The sequence below is a fragment of the Phaethon aethereus genome (genome assembly GCF_964289735.1).
Source record: "Phaethon aethereus genome assembly, chromosome: Z".
NCBI classification, from domain to species: Eukaryota; Metazoa; Chordata; class Aves; order Phaethontiformes; family Phaethontidae; genus Phaethon; species Phaethon aethereus.
In genome coordinates, this window is record NC_138577.1 from 17914779 (window position 1) to 17935115 (window position 20337).

Sequence of the window (20337 nt, forward strand, 5' to 3'; positions counted from 1 at the left end):
TTGTGCAATGGAGACATGCTGAGTCTTCTGATACAGAGAAGATTTCTTGCAAATGATTGATATCACTACAGGAGTGAGCAGCTGATTTCGTAAGACTTGTTTTAATAGGAGAGACCAGAAAAGGCCACTTTGCAGCTATCTGAATTCTGCACCTCTCTGGGTGAATCATTTGGTCCTGATGTGGAACGATGTGGTGGGAGATCTCAGCATGTATGAGTGCACCAAGCAGCTTTCAAAACTATTTGGGGAGCCAGTCAAGACTCTCCAGCAAGCTGGGTGTGGGTCACAGGCTGCTAGGTGGATAGCCTTGCGCTAGGTAAGCTGATTGGAAATAGTTATCTACTCAATCCTGCATGTAAGCATGCCTTCTGAATTCTCAGTTTCACATCTGCAGTTTATCGATTTCTTCATTCCTTCAGACAATATGGGGTTTTTTTATTAAAGAAGGTACGATCCACACTGTGATCAGTTTAGTATTCATGTCTGTCTGTCTGCTACTTCGCAGCTCTCCCTAGGAGAGGCTACCGACACTCCGTCTGGTTGAATGTTCTCTGCCGCCTTAAACACTGCCGTGAGAAGCTCAGAGGTGGAGGGGAACACCTGTGCTTTGGTATTATTCCCAAACTCAGCTGAACGTTGTGTTCAGAAAGCTTATCAGGTTATATTAATGAATACAGATTTCTCCAGAGTGTCACTGAGGTGATTCTGGAAAAGGAAAAAAATATAGGGTACTTACAGCCATACATATGGCTAATACGTATTGACCTAGAGATATGGATAAACATAATTTGGATATTCACTTAACATTGTTTTTCTCATGTACATAAAAGGCACTACAAACAAGGTTATTTCAAGACTTACAGCTAAATTGTATTGGTTTGTAACATAACTCTCAAATCCTAGAGGTAGTGCTGGGAAACACCACACCTGTCTCTAAAGAGAGGAAAAGGAGAACCTGAAACCCTGTAGCTCAATCAGTCTCATTTTATATCTGAAAAGCTATTAGGTCGAATTATGAACCATTCATTTAAAAGTCCACATCTGTTCTAACAGTACAGTTAGAAGGATGAAGCCATAGGAAAAAAGTAAAGAAATACTATGGAAAATGCCATGGAAAAAAAAGCAAATGGCCAGAAAAAAAACATAATGAAAAATAAGCAAACCACCAACCTTCCTGGATAGGTAGAAGGTGCTGGAACAGACATTTCCAATTCTTGTGCTGTATTTTGGTCCTATCGTGGTAACTTTAGCAATATTTCAATTTGAATCACAATCTATTGGAGATACAGTTCTTCAACTAAAAATTAGATCTATAATGGTTTATAGATCTATCATGGTACTGACATGTACCAGAAAACAAGAATGGGTGTGGTGGACAATTGCTAGATTGCAAACAATTGTCTTAGACCTACTAACAACAATGGTATTGTTACATTAGCAAGGCCCTTAAGCAAGAACATGAGGAAATAAAAGGGACATAAATTTGACTTCAAACTTTTTTATGATACATTAAAAATCATCAATATTGATAAAGCTTTCTTGTATTACTATATTATAAAACACTGCACAGAATCTTAGGAATTTATGTGTTAAAGAGTATATAAAAATTAATTTGAACTTGACGGAATGTCTATTACTTATGTTTTGTTTGATGTTGTAGGATTTCTATGCTGAACAGCTGCCTTTACTTCATAGGCATTTGCCCTTTTAGTGGAGGATGAACACTGCAAAAGTAATCATGTAAATCTGGCACTAGGGAAAAGTGCTGGAGAACTTTGTAAACAAGTTCCTTCACAGGGATTGTGTGGGCAAGCTCTTAAGAACATATAGTCATTGCACACGGCAGCTTTTCTGTTGTCATGATTGACACAGATGCTGTAAAAGGGATGACCATTGCCTCTGTTTTGACATGTTAAAATTATTGTACTGGTTTATTTGGTTTTTCATCTGGTGATAAGACACAAAGCCTGTCTGACTAGGGATGCCCCTGAAGACCCTGGCCTAGGCAAGAAACCTGCGTTTCATGCTGGCAGCGCTCAGCCAGCCAAATTGAGGGGCTGGTTGTAGCCAGTGCTGCTCACTTGTTATCTTTTCCTAAGGTCCCTCAGCCCAGTAACCTTGCGGCTCTGTCCCTGGAGCTGGCAGGTGCAACTTGGTGGTTTTCTTCTTCAGCGTGGGGACTCAGAGCTCAAGGGAGAGTCGGCCACCACAGAAAGGAATGTGTGGCCTTGCCGGGTGTTATTTCAGTGCAGTATTTCAGCAGCTTTTGATGCCGCTTCACATTTCAAGTATCACCCTATTTAAACTACAAAACGAAAACAGGTTCTGCACAAAAGAGTCGTTGTGTAATGGAGAAGGGCAGGCTCAGCGAGGGGAGAAGAGACTCCTGTGAGTGTTGATGCGTGACATGAGGGCTGGGGGTGTACATGCTCCCGGGCCACCTGGTTTCCGAAACGTTTTGGCGCCTCGCACTGAGGAACGTAGTCGCTCGCACAAAATACAGCACGGTAATGTTGCAAAGCACATCGAGAAGAGGAGACACACACACCTTCCCTCAGCGACCAGAACGCGGCAGGTAGCCGTTGGGCCTGAGCTGGCGGCAAGGGCAGCGCGCCACTGCCGCCGCCCTCCCTTGCGGCGGCGATTTGCACGGCCTGGCCGGTTCACTTCTGAGACCGCTGAACGCACCGACCCGAAGCCTGGAAAAAACGACGCTGTTTACACGTATCTTCCTGGCGGATTTCACTGCAAGGGGCCCGTGCCCCGCCCAGGGGCGGAGCAGCCGAGGCCACCTCCCCGCCGCCACACCATCGCCCTCCGGCGGGCACTAGCCGGCCGCGGCGGCTGCTCCCCTCGCCAATTCTCCTGCCGGGGGGGGGGTCGGGGGGTGGTCGCCCTCCGCCGCCGAGGCTTCCGGCGCTGTTCCGGCGGCGGGGCGGCACGAAATGACCGCCAGAACCGCCGGTTCCCGCAGCAGCCTCGCCCCTGGGAGCACTGCCTGCTCCTCGGCGGCACCGGGGCTGTCAGCCCTAGGGGAGGCCGCCCCGCTCCCCGGCCCACCCCAGACTCTCGTGGCGGCACCGCCCACCTCCGCCGGCCGCTCCCCGCCCCCCGCCGCCGCCGCGAGTGGCCGACACGCCCACCCTCCCCCCCCCCCGGCCTACAACTCCCAGAATGTAACGAGAGGCCGAGCCGCGCCCCCCGCCGCCTGCGCGCCCTGTCGTGCGAAAGGTGACCCTTCGTCACTTCCTGCACGCGGTGCAGGCCGGGAATGCGAGTCGCGATTGGCCGGTGCCCGCCCCGCTTTCCAGCGTGCTGGAGAGCAGGAAGCGGTAACGGCGGAGCGGGCGCGGCGGGGCGAGGGGCTCCTCGCGGTAAGTACCTAGCGGAACCGTCTTCCCACCCCGCGGGGCGCCGCGCCGCCGAGGCGCGACCCGGCCGGTAATTGAAAAGGGATCGATTTAATGCGCGCTTTGATGACGTAATAAGGACTAACGAGACTGCGGTGCCACCAAGCGCACGTCTCGGGCCGTCACCAGTCGGGTCCCCTCCTTGGGGGCATCCCCGTAGGATACTCGCGCCCGCCGGCAGGCGCCCGCACCGCTCTCGGAGCTCCCGTGCCCGGCGGGCACTCGGCGCTGACTAGGCCTTCCGCCTTCGCCCGCTCCTGGGACTCGGCGGGTGCTCATTGGCTCCTCTGCCTGGGGCGGGCTCTGCTGCCGCTTTACGATTGGTGGGCGTCACGCTGACTGCCATCAGCGGCCGCCAATGGGCCTGCAGCAAGGTTGCGGATGGCTGTGGCTGGCGGGGCGCGAGGGCTGTAGTCGGGGCAGGCGCGCGCGGCCGCCGGCGGCTTGGCAGGGGAGGGGCGGGGGGGCCTCGGCTCTCCCGCCCCTCGGCAGCGCGGCCCCGGCCTGTGGCTGGGCCGCCTCCGCGGGAGGGAGGCCTTGCCTGTGGGCACCGAGGGGCTGGCTCGCGTCCTCGTTCTGCGGCTGTTACTTCTGAGGCAAAAAATGCAGCAAAGTGCACAAGAAGAAGTTCTCGCTTCTGTGTTACCTGGGAACACCCGCTGCTGTTGTCCACCAAACACCCCTCTGATTCCCCTTTCCTGAGGTGGCTGCAGCGAGATGGTGGTGGTTTGAACAGTGCTCAGTCTGCTCCTATGGGTTATCTAAACTGCTGTAACACTGCTCTGCTGGCCTGCTGTATGAGCCATGTAGGCAAAGAAATCAAATGTCTACTGCCTAACGTACAAGGAGTTCCTGTTGCAGTCCAGAAGGATAGTAATGGTAAGATGGCTTCACTGAGGTAGATTTGTAAAAAGAAATCTGCAAATTGTATGCACATCACATGAGATTCATCCAGTATTACAAGCTGATAAAGTAAAGTCAGTAGTTGATTGTCTTCCAAGAAAACAACTGGAGTAGTCCAGTTTCCATCACTCATCTGTGAGCCTACTCATAAGGGGCACCTTCTGTCTGCCATCCTTGGCTTCTTGGTTTTCTCTGAGGACAGTACCTTTCATTTCCCCTTCCAAAGCAGTCATCCTCTTATTGAATATATGCTGTTCTGTTGGGCTTTTTTCTGCAGTATCACAGAGTTTTTAAAATGAGAATGCTCAATGGATGCTGCAGCTGCATTTAGATACACAATGAATTCACACTTTTTACTAGTTCTGTGTTAATTCATGACAATAAACTAGCTATCATAAGTTGTGTGTTTTCTCATTCCTGTTTTTTAAGTGTTCTGCAAAATACAGAAACTTTTAAAAGTTTCCTAGATTTGGTAGGAGGGAGGTTGCTCTATTATTTTGAAGGTTTTTTGTAAGATATCCCTACAAACATTCAGTTTGGAAGTTAGTTGCATTTGGGTAGGTGGAAATCATGAGAGTTGGGGGTCAAATTTTGTTTGTTTTAACTTTTAAGGAATTATGCTTTTAACTGCAAGTCATCTGTCCTTTTATGGTGTGTCAAAAATGGGCAAGAAGAATTAAACAGTGAAGTAAATGACTGACAACTTCCTGTGGGACACTTTATGTGGAATACTAAATGACAGAAGAAAGGCAGGACCTGCTGGTCATCTGTCTTAGACCCATCATTACAGATGGGGTGAAGTGAATACAGCAGCATCTGCTCCTTTCCACCTCACCTTCACTCTTGCCCTTACAGGCTGGTCGTCTTTGTCACATTTAAGACTCTGATAGTTATTTCAGGATCTGCTTGGGAAAGCAGTGGTAGCAGGTACACTTCCATAAGTGGTTGTTTCTACTCTGCTTTTTTCATGCTTCTGGCAAAATGACTTCTCCATGGGCCAGTTTTCCTGAGATGCAAGAAAGAGTGTGTTTTGTGATGAAAATAGGAATTCCACAATTTCCCTTACTTGGGTGTTTGTCATAAGAAAATAACTTTGCTTTTATCATAACCAGGTAATTCACCTCTCTACTTCTATCGAATCCCATATACCATATGTGTGTTTGTTGCAAGTGAGGTAGAATTTACACAGCCGTATAGGGCAGTTAGCAAGCTTGGCAGCCTCAGCTCAGATGTGGTTAGTACATGTAACAGTTTTGGACTCAGGACTTTCCAATTCTAATCACACACAAACATAACCTGCACCAGAAGTCAGGGAGCACCAGTTCTCTAGTTTCTTCTAGCACTCTGAAGAAAACTGCTTCTTTCCCACACCAGAAATTTCCATCCATTCATTGATTTGACACTCCTGCTCTCCTGACTTTCTTCCTTTTGTCCCTAGTAAGTGTAACAGTATAGTGAAGGGTATGCCTCAAATTCCTTTAAAACTCATTCAAGCCTAGTCAGAAACTATGTGTTCTTCAAAATTATGTAGACTGTGAAAAGAAACGATGTTTCTGTGCTGATGTGACTTTGAAATGTCTGCTGCTTCTAGGGCATTGGTGTGAGCTGTGTGAATGTGGGGGTTGAAGATCAGTGCTGCTGCATAGATCTGAAGTCATTTTGCCTGGAGTTAATTTGTGAAATACTTTTATTGAAGGACTCTTTCCTGAGGTTCTTTGCATAAGCAGCAGACTAACATCTGCGTCTCGTTCACAGGCACAGAGTTCTACTAAACCTTTTCAGGTTTGAGAACCTCTGCAACTCCCACCTCCATCTATGTTTATTGTATAGGTAAGGGTGGAAGGGCCATCAGATTACAAGCATATGTGTCTTTCAAAAGGTTGGCAAAGAATTTTTCACCTTGCAGGGGGAGAAGTGTAAGTAGGATGGGTGAATAAGATGATCTTTGCTCTTGGGCATGACAGCATAGTAAATCCCTGGCAACTCCTGTTTACTCAGAAGCTGAAAAGTGCTACTTTATTACATCCTTATTTAAAGAATGGAAATGTCTTGTGTTCGTTAGGTGCAAAATCTGACTTAAATACGAAAATTTTAAGAGCTGTTCTTCCACAGAGTGGACTGGTGGAATTGCAAGAAGTAACTGTGTAAAGATTCTGTCATTGAATAGTTAGCTGTGGAGGTGTTATATCCCTGCAGTATTTGCTTTGAGGGAGGTGGATCTCTGCTGAATCTGTAGAATAAAGAAATTCTACCACTTACCCACTTTGACTGATTTTTTCATGTGTATATTTAAAGCGATATTCCACACCATTAACCCTACCATTTCCTATCTGTCAGTTAAAATCAGGTAAACCTGTTACCAAGGCAATTTAGTGTTTCTATTGGTTTTGTAGTCCCTGAAAAGTGCTAGTTCATGTTTGTATACTAACCTGACTGCGCATAGTATTTACTGAGTGGCGCAGCATTCTTACTCTCATACCACATCTCTTGCAGACTAGTTGTTTTGCCATGGAAGCTGAAGAAACGATGGAATGTATCCAGGAATTCCCTGAACACTATAAAGTTATTTTGGATAGACTGAATGAACAACGTGAGCAGGACCAGTTTACAGATATCACTCTGATTGTCGATGGTATGTACGGGCCTGAGAACCAGTTAGCACACAGAGAATTCTGAAAGCTGTGCTGGGATTGGGTTCGTCACAAGTCAGTTGTCAAACTAGACAACAAATTCTTGGTTCTCTGCTGGTGTGCGAGTTGCTTGCAGTTTCATTTAAAATCTCAGGGTGAACAGTCTCCAGCAGTTATTAATAATTTTGCTTTTGCTTTTCCAAACAAGGGGCTAAATATTTTCAGACAGAAGCCTACTTTGAAACTGCTTTGAAACATGTTATACTCTAATGTGTTGTCTAAGGATTTCCGAAACATTGTTAAAATATTTTTCTCTAACTTGAGCTGACTGGTTGCATGCAGACAATTTGTACAAATATTGTGTTTTAAAAAAAAACACAAAACAAAACACACCTTGAAACACCTTGAAACAAGATTTACTTCTTGCTTCTCTGGTATCTGCCTACTATTTCAATCTATAGTTAAAATTAGGGTAGAAGCACTCACTTTTCTTTTTATATGTGTTCTAAGGACATAAGTATTAGTTTAAAAGGATGATGGAGGTGTAAGTGCCTATTATCTCCTTAGAAAAGGTGGTGTTTGATAGATCACCTAAGATTGCTTCTTATCCCAAACGTGTCTTAGAATGGATGAGGACTTCAAGGAAAATAGTCAGTGTCCACTAGGTCAGACTTAACTAAAGGGGTACCACCTGATCTTTAAAAGGATAGAAAGAAGTCTCTTGAAGGAAAAGGGTTCTACAGAGCCCAGATTAGAAAAAAGTAAGCAAAAGAAGAAAAAATTATCCTTCGGGAATCACTGTAGTTTAACTGCCAGCGCTTGCACAAAACTTATCCTGAATGTTTGTTCCTGCTTTGGTATAACGAAATCCATGTGTCGAGCTCAAAGCTGGTCTTGTGTGTAGCTGTATAGTTCTAATCCATGTTGCTTCTCTTATCTCTATCCCATGGAGCTTTATGAATGTTCACACCTGCCCCAGGGAGAAAAACAATGCAGTAATGGGGAATATGCAGTCTGGAAAACAGGAAGAGCAGAGCAGAACTGATTCTGTTCTGCAGCGGTGTTTATGCTGGCAGAAGTGGTGATATAATACATCAGTCTGTAAGAGCAGCAAAAACCAAGGAGTACCAGGATAAAACCTGAGAGCTGAGTCCAAGACATACAGAAAAAAATTTGCATAGGGATTTCACATAACTTAAATATCTGAAAAGGGAAGCACTGGAGTGAGTGGGTCCTCCACCTGATTGAGTTGCAGAGCTTCAGCAAGGTCAGTGATGTCAGCAAGGGTCTGCATGAGATGAAACAGGCTAGCTGCAGTAGTATCCCATGTTACAAGAAGACATACTAGGTGACTATATACTGCTGGCATAGATTTGTAGACTGGGTGGTCTCTTCTCTGCTTCTGCACTTATTTTGCACTATGAGTGAGGAAGATGTTATCCTAATCCAAAATTTTTTTCTCTCTTTGTAGGTCACCATTTCAAAGCTCATAAAGCTGTTCTTGCTGCCTGCAGCCAGTTCTTTTACAAATTCTTCCAAGATTTCACTCAGGAGCCCTTGGTGGAGATTGAAGGTAATCTGATTTGTGCCTATAAGAACCTTCAGAGTTGTGTGCCCAAACTGGAAATTAATTTAGTGTCCTTAGTATGGGCTTACATACATGCTTGATAATATCAATTAGCTTTCTAGATCTCGGCTCTTGAGTTCTTCTGAGGCAGCTACCACCACTGGAGAAAAACTTCCCCTGAAGGAAAATTAAAAAGAACAGTCTTGAATTAAATCTTTTGGAAGGGAAAGTGTAAGGTTCTGTGCGTGGGTTTTTTCCCCCTTTTGTTTTTCTTCCCCTGAATATGTGGTTAGTGGAGCTCAGGCAGACCCTGTATGTTTTTAGGACTAGCAGTGTGATATATAATCTTTTCCCTGGTGTGCTGGTTTTGGCTGGGATAGAGTTAATTTTCTTCATACTAGCTCATAAGGGGCTATGTTCTGTATTTGTGTCAGAACAATGTTGGTAACACAGGAATGTTTTAGCTATTACTGAGCAGGGCTTACACATAGGCAAGGCCTTTTCTGCTTCTTACACCACCCCATCAGTCAGTAGGCTGGGGCTGCACAAGAAGTTGGGCTGGGACAGCTGACCCCGACTGACCAAAGGAATATTCTGTACTGTATGACTTCATGCTCACCATATAAAGCTGGGGGAAGAAGAAAGGGGGTACGGGATGTTCGGAGTGATCGGGTTGGTCTTCCCAAGTCACCATTACGCATGATGGAGCCCTGCTTTCCTGGAGGTGACTGAACACCTGCCTGCCGATGGGAAGTAGTGAATGAATTTCTTTTTTTGCTTATGTGTGCAGCTTTTGCTTTACCTATTAAACGGTCTTTATCTCAACCCACAACTTTTCTCACTTTACTCTTCTGATTTTCTCCCCCATCTCAGCGGGGCAGGGGAGTAAGCAAGCAGCTGCATGGTGCTCAGTTTAACCCTAGTTGCTGGCTGGTGTTAAACCACAAAACCTGATAACAGCCATTCTGATCAGATGAACAAGGCTGACAGTGATGGCCAATGACAGGTGCCTTGGCTGGGGTGCAATAACAGGATAGACATGAGGCAATACTTGCCTGGTAGGCAGGGAGCAAATTCCTGGAGCAATATTTCAGCCTCCAGTAACTTGCTGCTCAAAGGTCTCTTGAGAGAGATTGTATTTTTGTGTTTAAATCTGTAGTTTTTATTATTCAAACAGCTTTTTGTCCATCTTATCCTCAGAATCATAGAATTGTAGAATAATTTGGGTTGGAAGGGCCCTTTGGAGGTCATCTAGCCCAATCCCCTGCAATAAGCAGGGACATCTTCAACTAGATCAAGTTGCTCAGAGCCCCATCCCTCCTTTTATCTTTATTGGGCTGTAACTCTGTAGTTGTTCCAGATTCACATGTTTGTATAGTTTTATTCCAACATGAGCCTTTTCAAGTATCATCTTAATGAAACTGGCAGCTACAGTACTGTGAGCAAAATGGTGAGCAGGCAAGTGTGCAAGATTCATCAGATAGGTGAGACTGAGGAACTGCTAAAGGAAACTGTTGTTTTTCTTGCCTGTATACAGGTGTAAGTAACATGGCATTTCGTCACCTAATTGAGTTCACGTATACAGCAAAACTAATGGTCCAAGGTGAGGAAGAAGCAAATGATGTTTGGAAAGCCGCTGAGTATCTACAGATGTTAGAAGCAATCAAAGCACTTGAAATCAGGTAAACCCATATGCCTCTTTTTTTTTTTTTTTTTTTTCTCCCCAACTCTGAAATGTATAATCAGAAGAATCCTTTTATGAGAGCTGGCTGACAGTATTTTGCAGTGCTGTTCCTTATCCTGGAACCCCATAGACACATTAGCCAAGGAGAGTGCCATTAGCCCAAGTTCTTCTAGTAGCCAGCTAAAGTTTTTGTTAAAAAAACCCTCCATGACATAATACACTGGGAACTTTGTTTTCAACATCAGCATTTATTTCTGAATTAACTTTTTCTGTGCTTATTCTGTGGACTGGCAGTAGAGCTGGATAAGTATGTAAAATTTTCTTTATAGGAAAGATACAGGATTTTACATTTCTAGTGTCCTACCCTCCAACCCCACAAACACCCTTTTTTGGACATTATTAAGATTAAGCATGGTACCACCAAAAGAAAATTTTTTAAATTATTACTCAGGAAAACAAAATCAGACCGTAGCTGTCTGCTTGAGGAATTTAAAAGAAACTTGAAACTGAAAAAGTATGTTCTCGTCAGTATCACTTTGAGTCAGTGTACACTGGTAGAGCTGTTGAACCAGGATTTGGATCCATCCATCAAGCTAAACTGTCCAGCCTGCAATTATTTCCCACTGTTGTATAATGTTGTGAAGTTTGTTGGTTATGCATCATTAGTAAATGCTGTAATTCTTGTATTATAAGGAAACAAATGTTTTGCTTATCGAACACACATGCAAGCTAGTGATTTTTCATAGATCTTGAAAAGTTTTTTGTGGGGGTTTTTCGTTTCAGGGTTGTTTTTTTTTTCTGTTAGATAAACTTGAGTACCACTGTCAGTCTCTGTTTTCTCCTCCACAGTAAGAGGGGGAAGAATTGCAATACTCTGCCTCAGTCAGAGCTTTAACTGAAAGGAGTAAGCTTCAGAAACTTCAGCCGAAGTAGTGATGATTATAGAAGTATTTGTATAATGCATTGAAGAGTTGCACATCGCATAGACTAGAAAGAAAGCAACCAGCTGTTATTCCTTAAAGTGCAGTTGTGTTGTATGCGTGTATCCCCATTCAAAGTTTCACACAGTGAGGTCAAGGGTAGTAGTCTCCACTTTGCTGAGCAGATTATTCTTTTGGTATGTGATCCTGGAATTTCTTGCAGTAATTTGCAAAGTAACTGTCATCTTCTAGACATCAGAAATTCAGGCTAGATGAAACTGTAAGTTTAGCTCCTCTGTCTTCCTGTGTCTAAATAGAGTAAGGTGCAGTTTAATAAGCTGTATCCTGCATTACATCATTAGCCACACATCTCTGACATATGACTTAGACATACTGGGCAAAGCCTTATCTCTCCTGTTACTAGAAAGTGTCAAAGTGGTAGGGAGTAGACTATGTGAAAGGATTCATCAGGCTGCAAAGGAACATAAAAGCACAGCTTACTTCTGTCAGTCTGATTCAAGGGAAAGATAGCCACTTATTTTTGAAACTGATAATCAGTAGTAAAACCTCCAGCACATAAGTGTTGCAGATGATCTAGGGTGTGACTTGAAAGCATTGGCCCACTCAGCTCTGTCTGTGTTTGAGATGGGATGCTATCCCTTACACCTTGGAGGAAGGGGTTTGTGTGTGTGTGGATGCGGGAAGAACAGGAACAGAGCTGGGAGTTGTGTTTAAGCACAGAAAATTAAACTAGAATAATCTTTCCACAGCCCAGTGGCTTTTATTTTTACCCCAACTATTAGCTGTGTGCTCTCCTGAAGTATGAGATGTTATAATAATCATTGTGTGAAGTCACAGCTGTAATGTTTTCTAACAAGCTGTAATCGCTCCAGGTAATTACACACACTCCAGAGCTTAAGAGGTTAATAGCATAGGAAGGACTTGAATCTTATTTCTGAGTAGGCAGGCCAAAGAACTCCTTCCTTTGGGGAAGTTTTCTTTCCAAGTATAGAATTTCACAAGTTTCTTAAATAAACCTATGTCATTAGGCTAACTCGTCATTCTTCTTGATGGGTGCTTTGCATCTTTCAAGCAGAGCTATTTGAAACACTTTAGCAGCCTTACATCAAAGGCTCTGCAGCTTTAACCATGCTATTTTACAGCTCTAAGGAGTGTAGATTAAGGACAAATTAGCTTCTGCCATATACACAGATTATGTGGTCACTCATTATTCAGCTTCTTTGAGAAACAGCTAGAGAGTGTTGGATGCAGAAGCTCAGTATTGGGAGGAATTGTTATGTCAATACTTATGGATCTTAACCATGTTTATGCAAATGCTTTACAGGAACAAAGAAAATTCATCACCCTTAGAATCAAATCAAGCACAAGGTCAAAATAAACCGAAAAAGAGGAAGATAGCTGAAACCTCTAATGTTATCACAGAAACACTGCCATCTGCAGAATCGGAGCCTGTTGAAATTGAGGTGGAGATTGCTGAAGGGACGATTGAGGTCGAAGATGACAGTATCGAAACACTTGAAGAAGTAGCTTCTGCAGAGCAGTCTATAAAGTACATACAGACAACGGGTACATCAGATGAGTCTGCTTTGGCTCTTTTGGCAGATATCACCAGCAAATATCGTCAGGGAGAGAGAAAATGCCAGATCCAGGAAGAAGGTGATAGTGCAACTGATCCCTCATGCAAACAGGTAGAAGGTATTGAAATCGTGGAACTTCAGCTGTCACACGTGAACAATTTATTCCACTGTGAGAAATGTAACCGTTCATTTAAATTGTTTTACCATTTTAAGGAACACATGAAAACACACTCTACTGAGAATTACAAGTGTGACATATGCAATAAAAGGTACCTACGAGAGAGTGCTTTGAAACAGCACCTCACCTGTTACCACCTTGATGAAGGTGGTGCCAGCAAGAAGCAAAGACCTGGCAAAAAAATACATATATGCCAGTACTGTGATAAGCAGTTTGACCACTTTGGGCATTTTAAAGAGCACCTCCGGAAGCACACAGGTAAGAGCGCTGCTGTAGTCCTGTCCTTCTGGCCTTGGCTCTAGCACTTTGGGTGTTTGCATGTTTTGGGGAAATAGAGAATATGCTGAAGAGAACACATGAGTCTTGAAATACTTGCTTCTAGTTGGAACTAAAATGCTGGTTTATCTTTTTGTTTGTTCATTTGTTTCATTTTCCATTGATGTAAACTTCTGAGGGGTTGAGGTGGTTAAAAATAGGCACCTAAAACCAGAAAGTGCTAATGAAGCTTCTTTCTCAAGTCTATTAAATCTTAAAGATTTTTTCAAAATAATTTCTTAAGGCTTAAGGTTTCCTTCTTCAGAAGTACCAAACTGATGAGCTACTTTTATTTTCACAATTCTACTAGTAAAAGTTTCTGTTGAAATACGATCTGAACTGTGAGCTTCCAGTGGAATACAGTTTAGAGGGTTTCTTTAACAGAACTTCTGAGCAAATGCCTATTAATGCATTAGGCATAAAATACTCTCGTAAAAATTCTCTCTTGTACCATCTGGTTTTGCAAATTTCACCCTTGCTCTTGACATCTCATCTATGATTTGATTTTTCTTTGTTAATTAACACAGCAAAACACTTCTGGTGACTATAGTACACTTTTTTTACTGTGAAATCTGCCTTTATGAAATCCGGATGGCATATTTTGAGTACAAAATTATTTGTGCTCCTTCTTTCTTCTTTATAATGTGGGAGGTTAAGATGCTACTTCTTCATCTCACTGACAATTCTACTATCTGAACAGGTACTGAGCATTATACAGATAACTCTGAATTTAAAATATATGTGGTCCTGATCTTCCAGGTGTTTTTGTTTAATATATCAGTCATGAGTCATCAGTAAGAATCGAATGGAGGATAGCAGCCCTATTTCTTTCACAGCTTCTTATTGTTGTTAAAGCCTTTTAATTCAAATTTCTTTGTATCTGTGTATGGGACTGCTGAGTATTGATATATGGCACTGTGTGCAGTGTATTCCCAATAGCCCCATGAAAGTTCCATTTATAAACAGTCTTTGTCAAATCCTAATCCCCTATGAAGCAGGGAGTGTTTCTCCATTATGGGCAATCCAAATACAAGCTACTTAACAAAAGTCTTTTCGGAGAAAAGTTTGTGGCAGGCTAACAGAGTAACCCAAATATCACAATGTGTTGGTGGTTGTTGTGACAAAGGATTTTGGGGACAAAGCAACTTAGTATATCACAAGACGTACAGAATACTTTTATATATATTGATATATATATAATGCATGGAATCTAATTACTTCCAGTTTAGCATTTTCAAAATCCTTAGGCTTAAAACCAAAACGGATACTACCATTTAACTGTGATCTCCTAAGGTGAATGGACAAAATTCCATTCAGCCAAAGGCTTTCTGAATTCTGTATAGCACTGGTTGAATGCTAAAATGAAATTAAAAGGCCTGGGAGAAAATGTCCTACAAAGTTTGGTTTGCTGTTTAATCACACCACCAGTAATAACATGAAAGTAGCAACTGGGGCAGAAATAGACACCTTATCAGCACTAGTAATTCTTTTTGATGTAGGAATTTGGCATTACCAGTGGCTATTATCATTGTCTCAATAAAAGAAAAGAAGGCAATCCATGGAGTTTTGTTCTCACTCATGTATACAGTGTCTTAAGCAGCTTCTGAGTCCTCAAAAAAATTCCTCAAAAATGTCTTGCATGTCTTGTAACTCTGAAAATTATTACTAACAAAGTCATGTCCAGAACTTATAAAGAGGGTGGGATTTTAGTCTGATCTAATTATTTTCCTTTTCCCCTTTATGAGAATAGATGAGATTTCACTTGCCAGTTGTAAGCAACACACAGGACAGCCTCTGCAAGGCTGCACGTAAGTAATGTATATCTGTTGAGTTCAGTAGCTCTGATTGGTGTTATACAAGAAGCTAAATTAATCTGCCCTTGTCTGAAAACCTTGTAACTGAAGTAATGTGTATACAGATTTCTTAGGAAAAATTAATCAAGGTTTTTGCCATTCTGGGTAAATCTAAAATATGGTTCATGGGAACTGTACTTTGAATTGCAAATAACATCTTCCATAGGAGTGAATAAATGGACTCTATTTACATGCCTTGAATAAATGATCCCAAGAAGTTCATTTGATAAATGCCTACCTTTGGTGTGTTTGTGGGGAAAAAGAAAAATAATAACTAGGTTTACTATTTTTCTCTAAACCCAATCTAAATAATGATATGGTAGCTTTATGGTTGAATTCCCTGGTATTTCTTACATATTAGGCAAATAAAAGTCACTGTTTTAGTTGTTACGAATTTCTTTGGGTTAAAACATATTTCTTTGGGGCAGTCTCCTTCCTGTGAATATCGGATTATAAAGGACCAGCACAATATTGGTCTATCTCTGTCCAGAATTTCTGTCCTTTGAGTTACTTAAAATCGACAAGTGAAATCTCATCCATTCTCATAAAGGGAGAAAAAGGTAATCATTAGATCAGGCCAAAAACCTCCCTCTTTGTAAAATCTCACTTAGATGAGACTAAACTCAGTTGGATGACGCGCAGGGGAGGCAAAGCAAGTTGTCACCTTTAGCAGAGGAGTTTAGCCCTCAGCTTGCCAGTGTGTTTCTCAGAGAAGAAAGAGGAGGGAAGACAGCTGGCACGCTCTCTGTTTTCCATCACTGCTGTGACTGGTGCAGCCCAGGTCAGAGCATTGAATTGCACCATGCAAGAAGTCACACAATGTTGTTTTGGCCTTTGGATATTGCCACCATTATCTTTGAGTTGTCACTTTCAGACACTTTTGGTAGAATATGCTGGAGATGACTGAGGACTTTGAGTAAGAATAGAATAAATGTGTCCCTGACTTGTGCCTTGTTCCTAGTAACTATTTAAATATGATCAGATCACAGGGCAGGTCAAGGTCCGTAGTGTGAGTTTTGCTCTGTAGTATCCATTGATTGCTTGGGCAAAGTCCATGATTTCTGACCTGTAAGACTGACACCATTTCAGCATCCTTTGCATTACCTGTACAACAGTCTCCAAAAACATAGCATTTTGTAACCATTAAAGGGGCATGTTCCCACCATTTAACATTTTGCTGTGGCCTTTATAAGTGAGAATTATAGGCTACTTGTGGATTTTGTTTGAAAAGCTAACTAGGAACTTCTGAATATCTTTATTTCTGAAAATTTGGGTTTATTGGCTTTCCATCGCAATAGTCAATAACTACTGCATTCCTGAAAATGCAGACTTTTAAACTCGCTAAGATGGATTCTTATGCTATTCACTGAAATGTCTCGGCCTCTTTTGGAGTTCATGAAGCCATTTGTTTCAGTAGTAATGTTGGTGTCAGTACCTCTGCATATTAATTATCAGACTTTCAGAGAAACATACTGTTCCTAATTTTTTGTACTGTAAGTTCCTTGAATTTCATTGTGTTTGTGCATGATGAAATTAGTAAACAAAGACACCAGTTGTTCTTTGTTACTACTTGATGACAGTAATAACAATATACTAATTAGGATGAAAAAGAGAAAACAGGACCTGTTTTCAGCCTCCTCTGCTGTTGTCCTTAGCTGGCTTCTGTGTTTGGTACCAGGTTTGAAATTAAGTGGCCAAACTGAAAGGAATTTTTATTTTGCTTGTGCCCATTTATGTCCCTCTGTGCTTTCTCTTCACTGTATTTGGGGGTGAGGGGTGGGAGTGGTGGTTTTGGTTGGTTGGTTGTTTTAATACTGATGCATTGTTATTTCATGGTCATTCCATGCCAATTCTTTTTATGGAGCTCAGTTTCAGCTCTCGAGCATAAGCTGTTACTGTTCTTGAAAATAAAACTTCGTATTATTTAAATGCTTCCTTCTTTAATGTGTCTCTCTCTATATTTACTAATGTTGTTTCATTAATTGTAAATATTATCAGACAAAAAGGGAGAAATAGCTGCTATTTCTTTAAGATATTTCATCGGAATAGTAATCCAACTTCCATAAAAACCTAAATGTATCTTAAATGGCACTGGTAATTATTACATTGTTTTTTTCCTAAATGAGACTTATGACTCCACATTAGGTTTTTGCCCTTTTATTTACATAAATAAAGTTTACATAGAATGTCTTTCTCTTCTTCTGTAGAATAATCTAGTTGGCTGTGTCTTTACAGGGTATTTATTAATCTACACAAAAGGAAGAGGGAAAGAAGAGAGAGCTGGCAGAAAAATGGCTGGTTTTATACACTTACAAATCCCTGTATCTATCTTAACAGGTGAAAAACCATTTGAATGTCCAAACTGCCATGAACGTTTTGCTAGGAATAGCACGCTCAAATGTCACCTGACGGCCTGTCAGTCTGGAGCTGGAGCTAAAAAGGGAAGAAAGAAGCTGTATGAATGTCAGGTGGGTAATGGAAGTAGCAGAGTCTGAAGCTAGATAACTCCTTACTGTGCTGAGGGAGTGTGGGAGTACTGAGCAGGAAAAGCAACCAGAGTGGGCTTATGTCTCCAAGAACTACTCTCAGTAAAATAAATATAAGGATCACATTCAACCACAACATGCAGATAAATTCTTATATCTAAGTAGTTCTATTTAAAATAATGGAACTACTGATATGGAGCCTCATAATACTTAAAATCAGAGAGATTCTTATGGGTAGGTAAGTGTTCATCTGCATTTTACTGATCTTTCTGCTTCCTTTTCAAGGTTCTTGATGCACTGACCTAGGCCTTTCCCGCTTGTGAGCATGCTTCACTAAAGTCCAAAATACAAAGTACTATTTTATTTCCTATTTTATTATTCTTCTGTTTGATATCCAATATATTGACTTTGTCTGGAAAGTCATTCCAACTTATGATGACAGTCTGTAGTGCCTTTTAAGCAAATAATAAATGCTGTAGATACATAACTAGGGTACTTGGTCACTATATGTAACTGACATTCGAAAAGTTGTTCAGATAAATCTTACTTACCTTTTAAAAGCTGATTCTGAAAAGCTAGAAAATATAAGAGCTGAGGTTGGTTGTAGCATTTTTATTTGCCATTTTGCTGCCCCGCTGCTGTGACAGTCTCAAATAAGAACACACTTTTCTTTCTCTCCACCCCCTGCTTCCCTCTCTTCTACCCTGGCACCTCATTCATTTCTGCAGTCTTTGTGTGTTGTTTTCAGGCTACTTACCTCAGTGCCAGCTGAAGGGAAGGAAGTATGCTCAAGTGCTTTGTGAAAATATCGTGTCTGCAGTTGAGGCAGTACTTTTAGCTGTAAGAGAATTAAAGGAATGGAGTTTTAAGAGAGTTTTATCTGCTGAAATCACCCAAGTTTGTTTGTTTGTTTTTTAAATGGCAAAATGGGAGAGTTCAGTCTAGCCAGTGAAACCTCACAATGCCATGAGCAAATGAAAGCTGATAAGGAAAAGTTGGCTAGTAGTACTGCATCTAGAACTTCAGTAAAAGGACAGTTTCTGTTACCCTTTTGTTGTATATTATTATTACATAAATAGCTTTCCACCCAAAACTCTCTAGCACCAGGCATTTATTGGGGCATGATACTGTATGTGAATTTCATATAAGGTTAAAATAAGAAAACGTTCAAATGCTGTACTGACTCATAAATTTTGTAGGTATCCTGGGTATGCACAACTCAAAGTAGCACACCTTTTCTTAAAAATGAATAAGTAACTACCAGATCTTTTGTTCATCTGAAGCTGACTCCTCAGCTTTTACCTCTAACAAATGTGTTTTTTTAATCCAAGTAGCAAGAAGCTACACTATGTGAAGCCATGATCTGAAATAGACGCTATACTTTGTCATATTTCTGTTGGCACTGTTTAACATACTGTATCTTTTCTTTCAAGGTTTGTAACAGCGTGTTTAACAGCTGGGATCAATTCAAAGATCACTTGGTAATACACACCGGTGACAAACCCAACCACTGTACCTTATGTGATTTGTGGTTTATGCAAGGCAGTGAGCTGAGAAGGCATCTCAAAGAAATGCACAATATTTCTGAAAGAATAGTGACAGAAGAGGTTCTTCCAGTGGAAGCTGAACCAGTAACATCAATGACTATAATAGAACAAGTGGAGCAAGTCCATGTCCTACCAGTAATTCAGGTACAAGTGGATCCTGCACAGGTAACGGTGGAACAGATGCACCAGGACCTCATACAGGACAATCAAGTCAAAGGCACTCAGATAGATGAACTCCAAGAACAGGTCCAAATCAGTTACTTGGAAGTTGAACACATTCAGACTGAACAAGGTGCTGAAGTTCATGTGGAGCAGTTACATGTTGAACATGTAAATCAAATACAGATGGAAGAAGTACAGGCAGAACTTATAGACGGAACAGACCTTGAACAAGTAGAATATGAAAGTGTTGATCAAGGAGAAGCAGAAGAAAAGGAACCTAATCAAATAGATGATGCAAATAAGGAAGATCATGAACAAGCTGAAGGCTTAAAAACTCAACAATCAGAGGACACACAGAATGAAAAGGTTGATGACTAAGACAAATAACAACACTGTACAGGTTTAGGAATGAAATACCAAATTATTTTTGTTAATTTTTACATTGGTTTTTGAACTGTCAGTGGTCAGCATTTCAGTATGCTGTCCTTAGGAAGCTGTACAAGTGGACCAAAATTAGCTTTCTTCATGTACAACTAAACTTGAAAAGTAACTTTCCCATTCATGTAGTACCATGGAACAGAAACTACCACAGATATGGACAGCTTTGTGAGGATTTTAATCATAATAGCTTGTATCATTGTTACACCATTCCTGGGTATATGTAAGAGTAACTTCACCTCTTTTCCAATAGAAGCAAGCTCTTACAGATTTGCAGGATGTCTGTGGCAGAAGAATTGGTAAAATCTGATGTGTTCTATTGTAAGTGGCAATTGGGTACCTGCGAATTTTCTGATCAGACTGTTTGCTGTATCCTAACAGCAGTCCCTAACTTTAAGGCTGGGGAAAAAACATTGTTGCTGAAGGTCTCGGAGCACAAAAATCCTGTGCCTTTTCAACACTGACTGGATAAATTTCCACAAAGTTCCTAGAGTGTTCAAGAACCTAGTTCAGTAAAAGGCAATGTAGGTAATATTATAGTGCTTTATACTTTTGCTTAAAATTGTCAGCTGCTGGTTTTTTTCATTAAATTTATAGGTGGGGAGCTGAGGGAGGAAACAGATTCCTTGTGGAGGCAGCAGGATGC

The 20337-nt window shown here is 41.6% G+C and overlaps 1 protein-coding gene across 2 annotated transcripts; it reads left to right on the forward strand.

Moving 5' to 3' along the window:
* Nucleotides 1-5931: 5931 nt before the first annotated feature.
* ZNF131 (zinc finger protein 131) lies at nucleotides 5932-19631 on the forward strand (the record flags this gene model as incomplete). 2 transcript variants are annotated; one of them, XM_082013457.1, is made up of 8 exons in its annotated part: nucleotides 5932-6095; nucleotides 6807-6945; nucleotides 8415-8516; nucleotides 10048-10192; nucleotides 12460-12823; nucleotides 12926-13148; nucleotides 17396-17526; nucleotides 18978-19631. In XM_082013457.1, 7 exons carry the CDS (start codon nucleotides 6822-6824, stop codon nucleotides 19629-19631), a joined length of 1743 nt encoding a protein of 580 aa, XP_081869583.1. The 2 variants fall into 2 exon arrangements, with proteins under 2 accessions (XP_081869583.1, XP_081869582.1); XM_082013456.1 differs by lacking the exon at nucleotides 5932-6095 and having other exon boundaries at nucleotides 6822-6945; nucleotides 12460-13148.
* Between the last annotated feature and the right edge of the window lie 706 nt (nucleotides 19632-20337).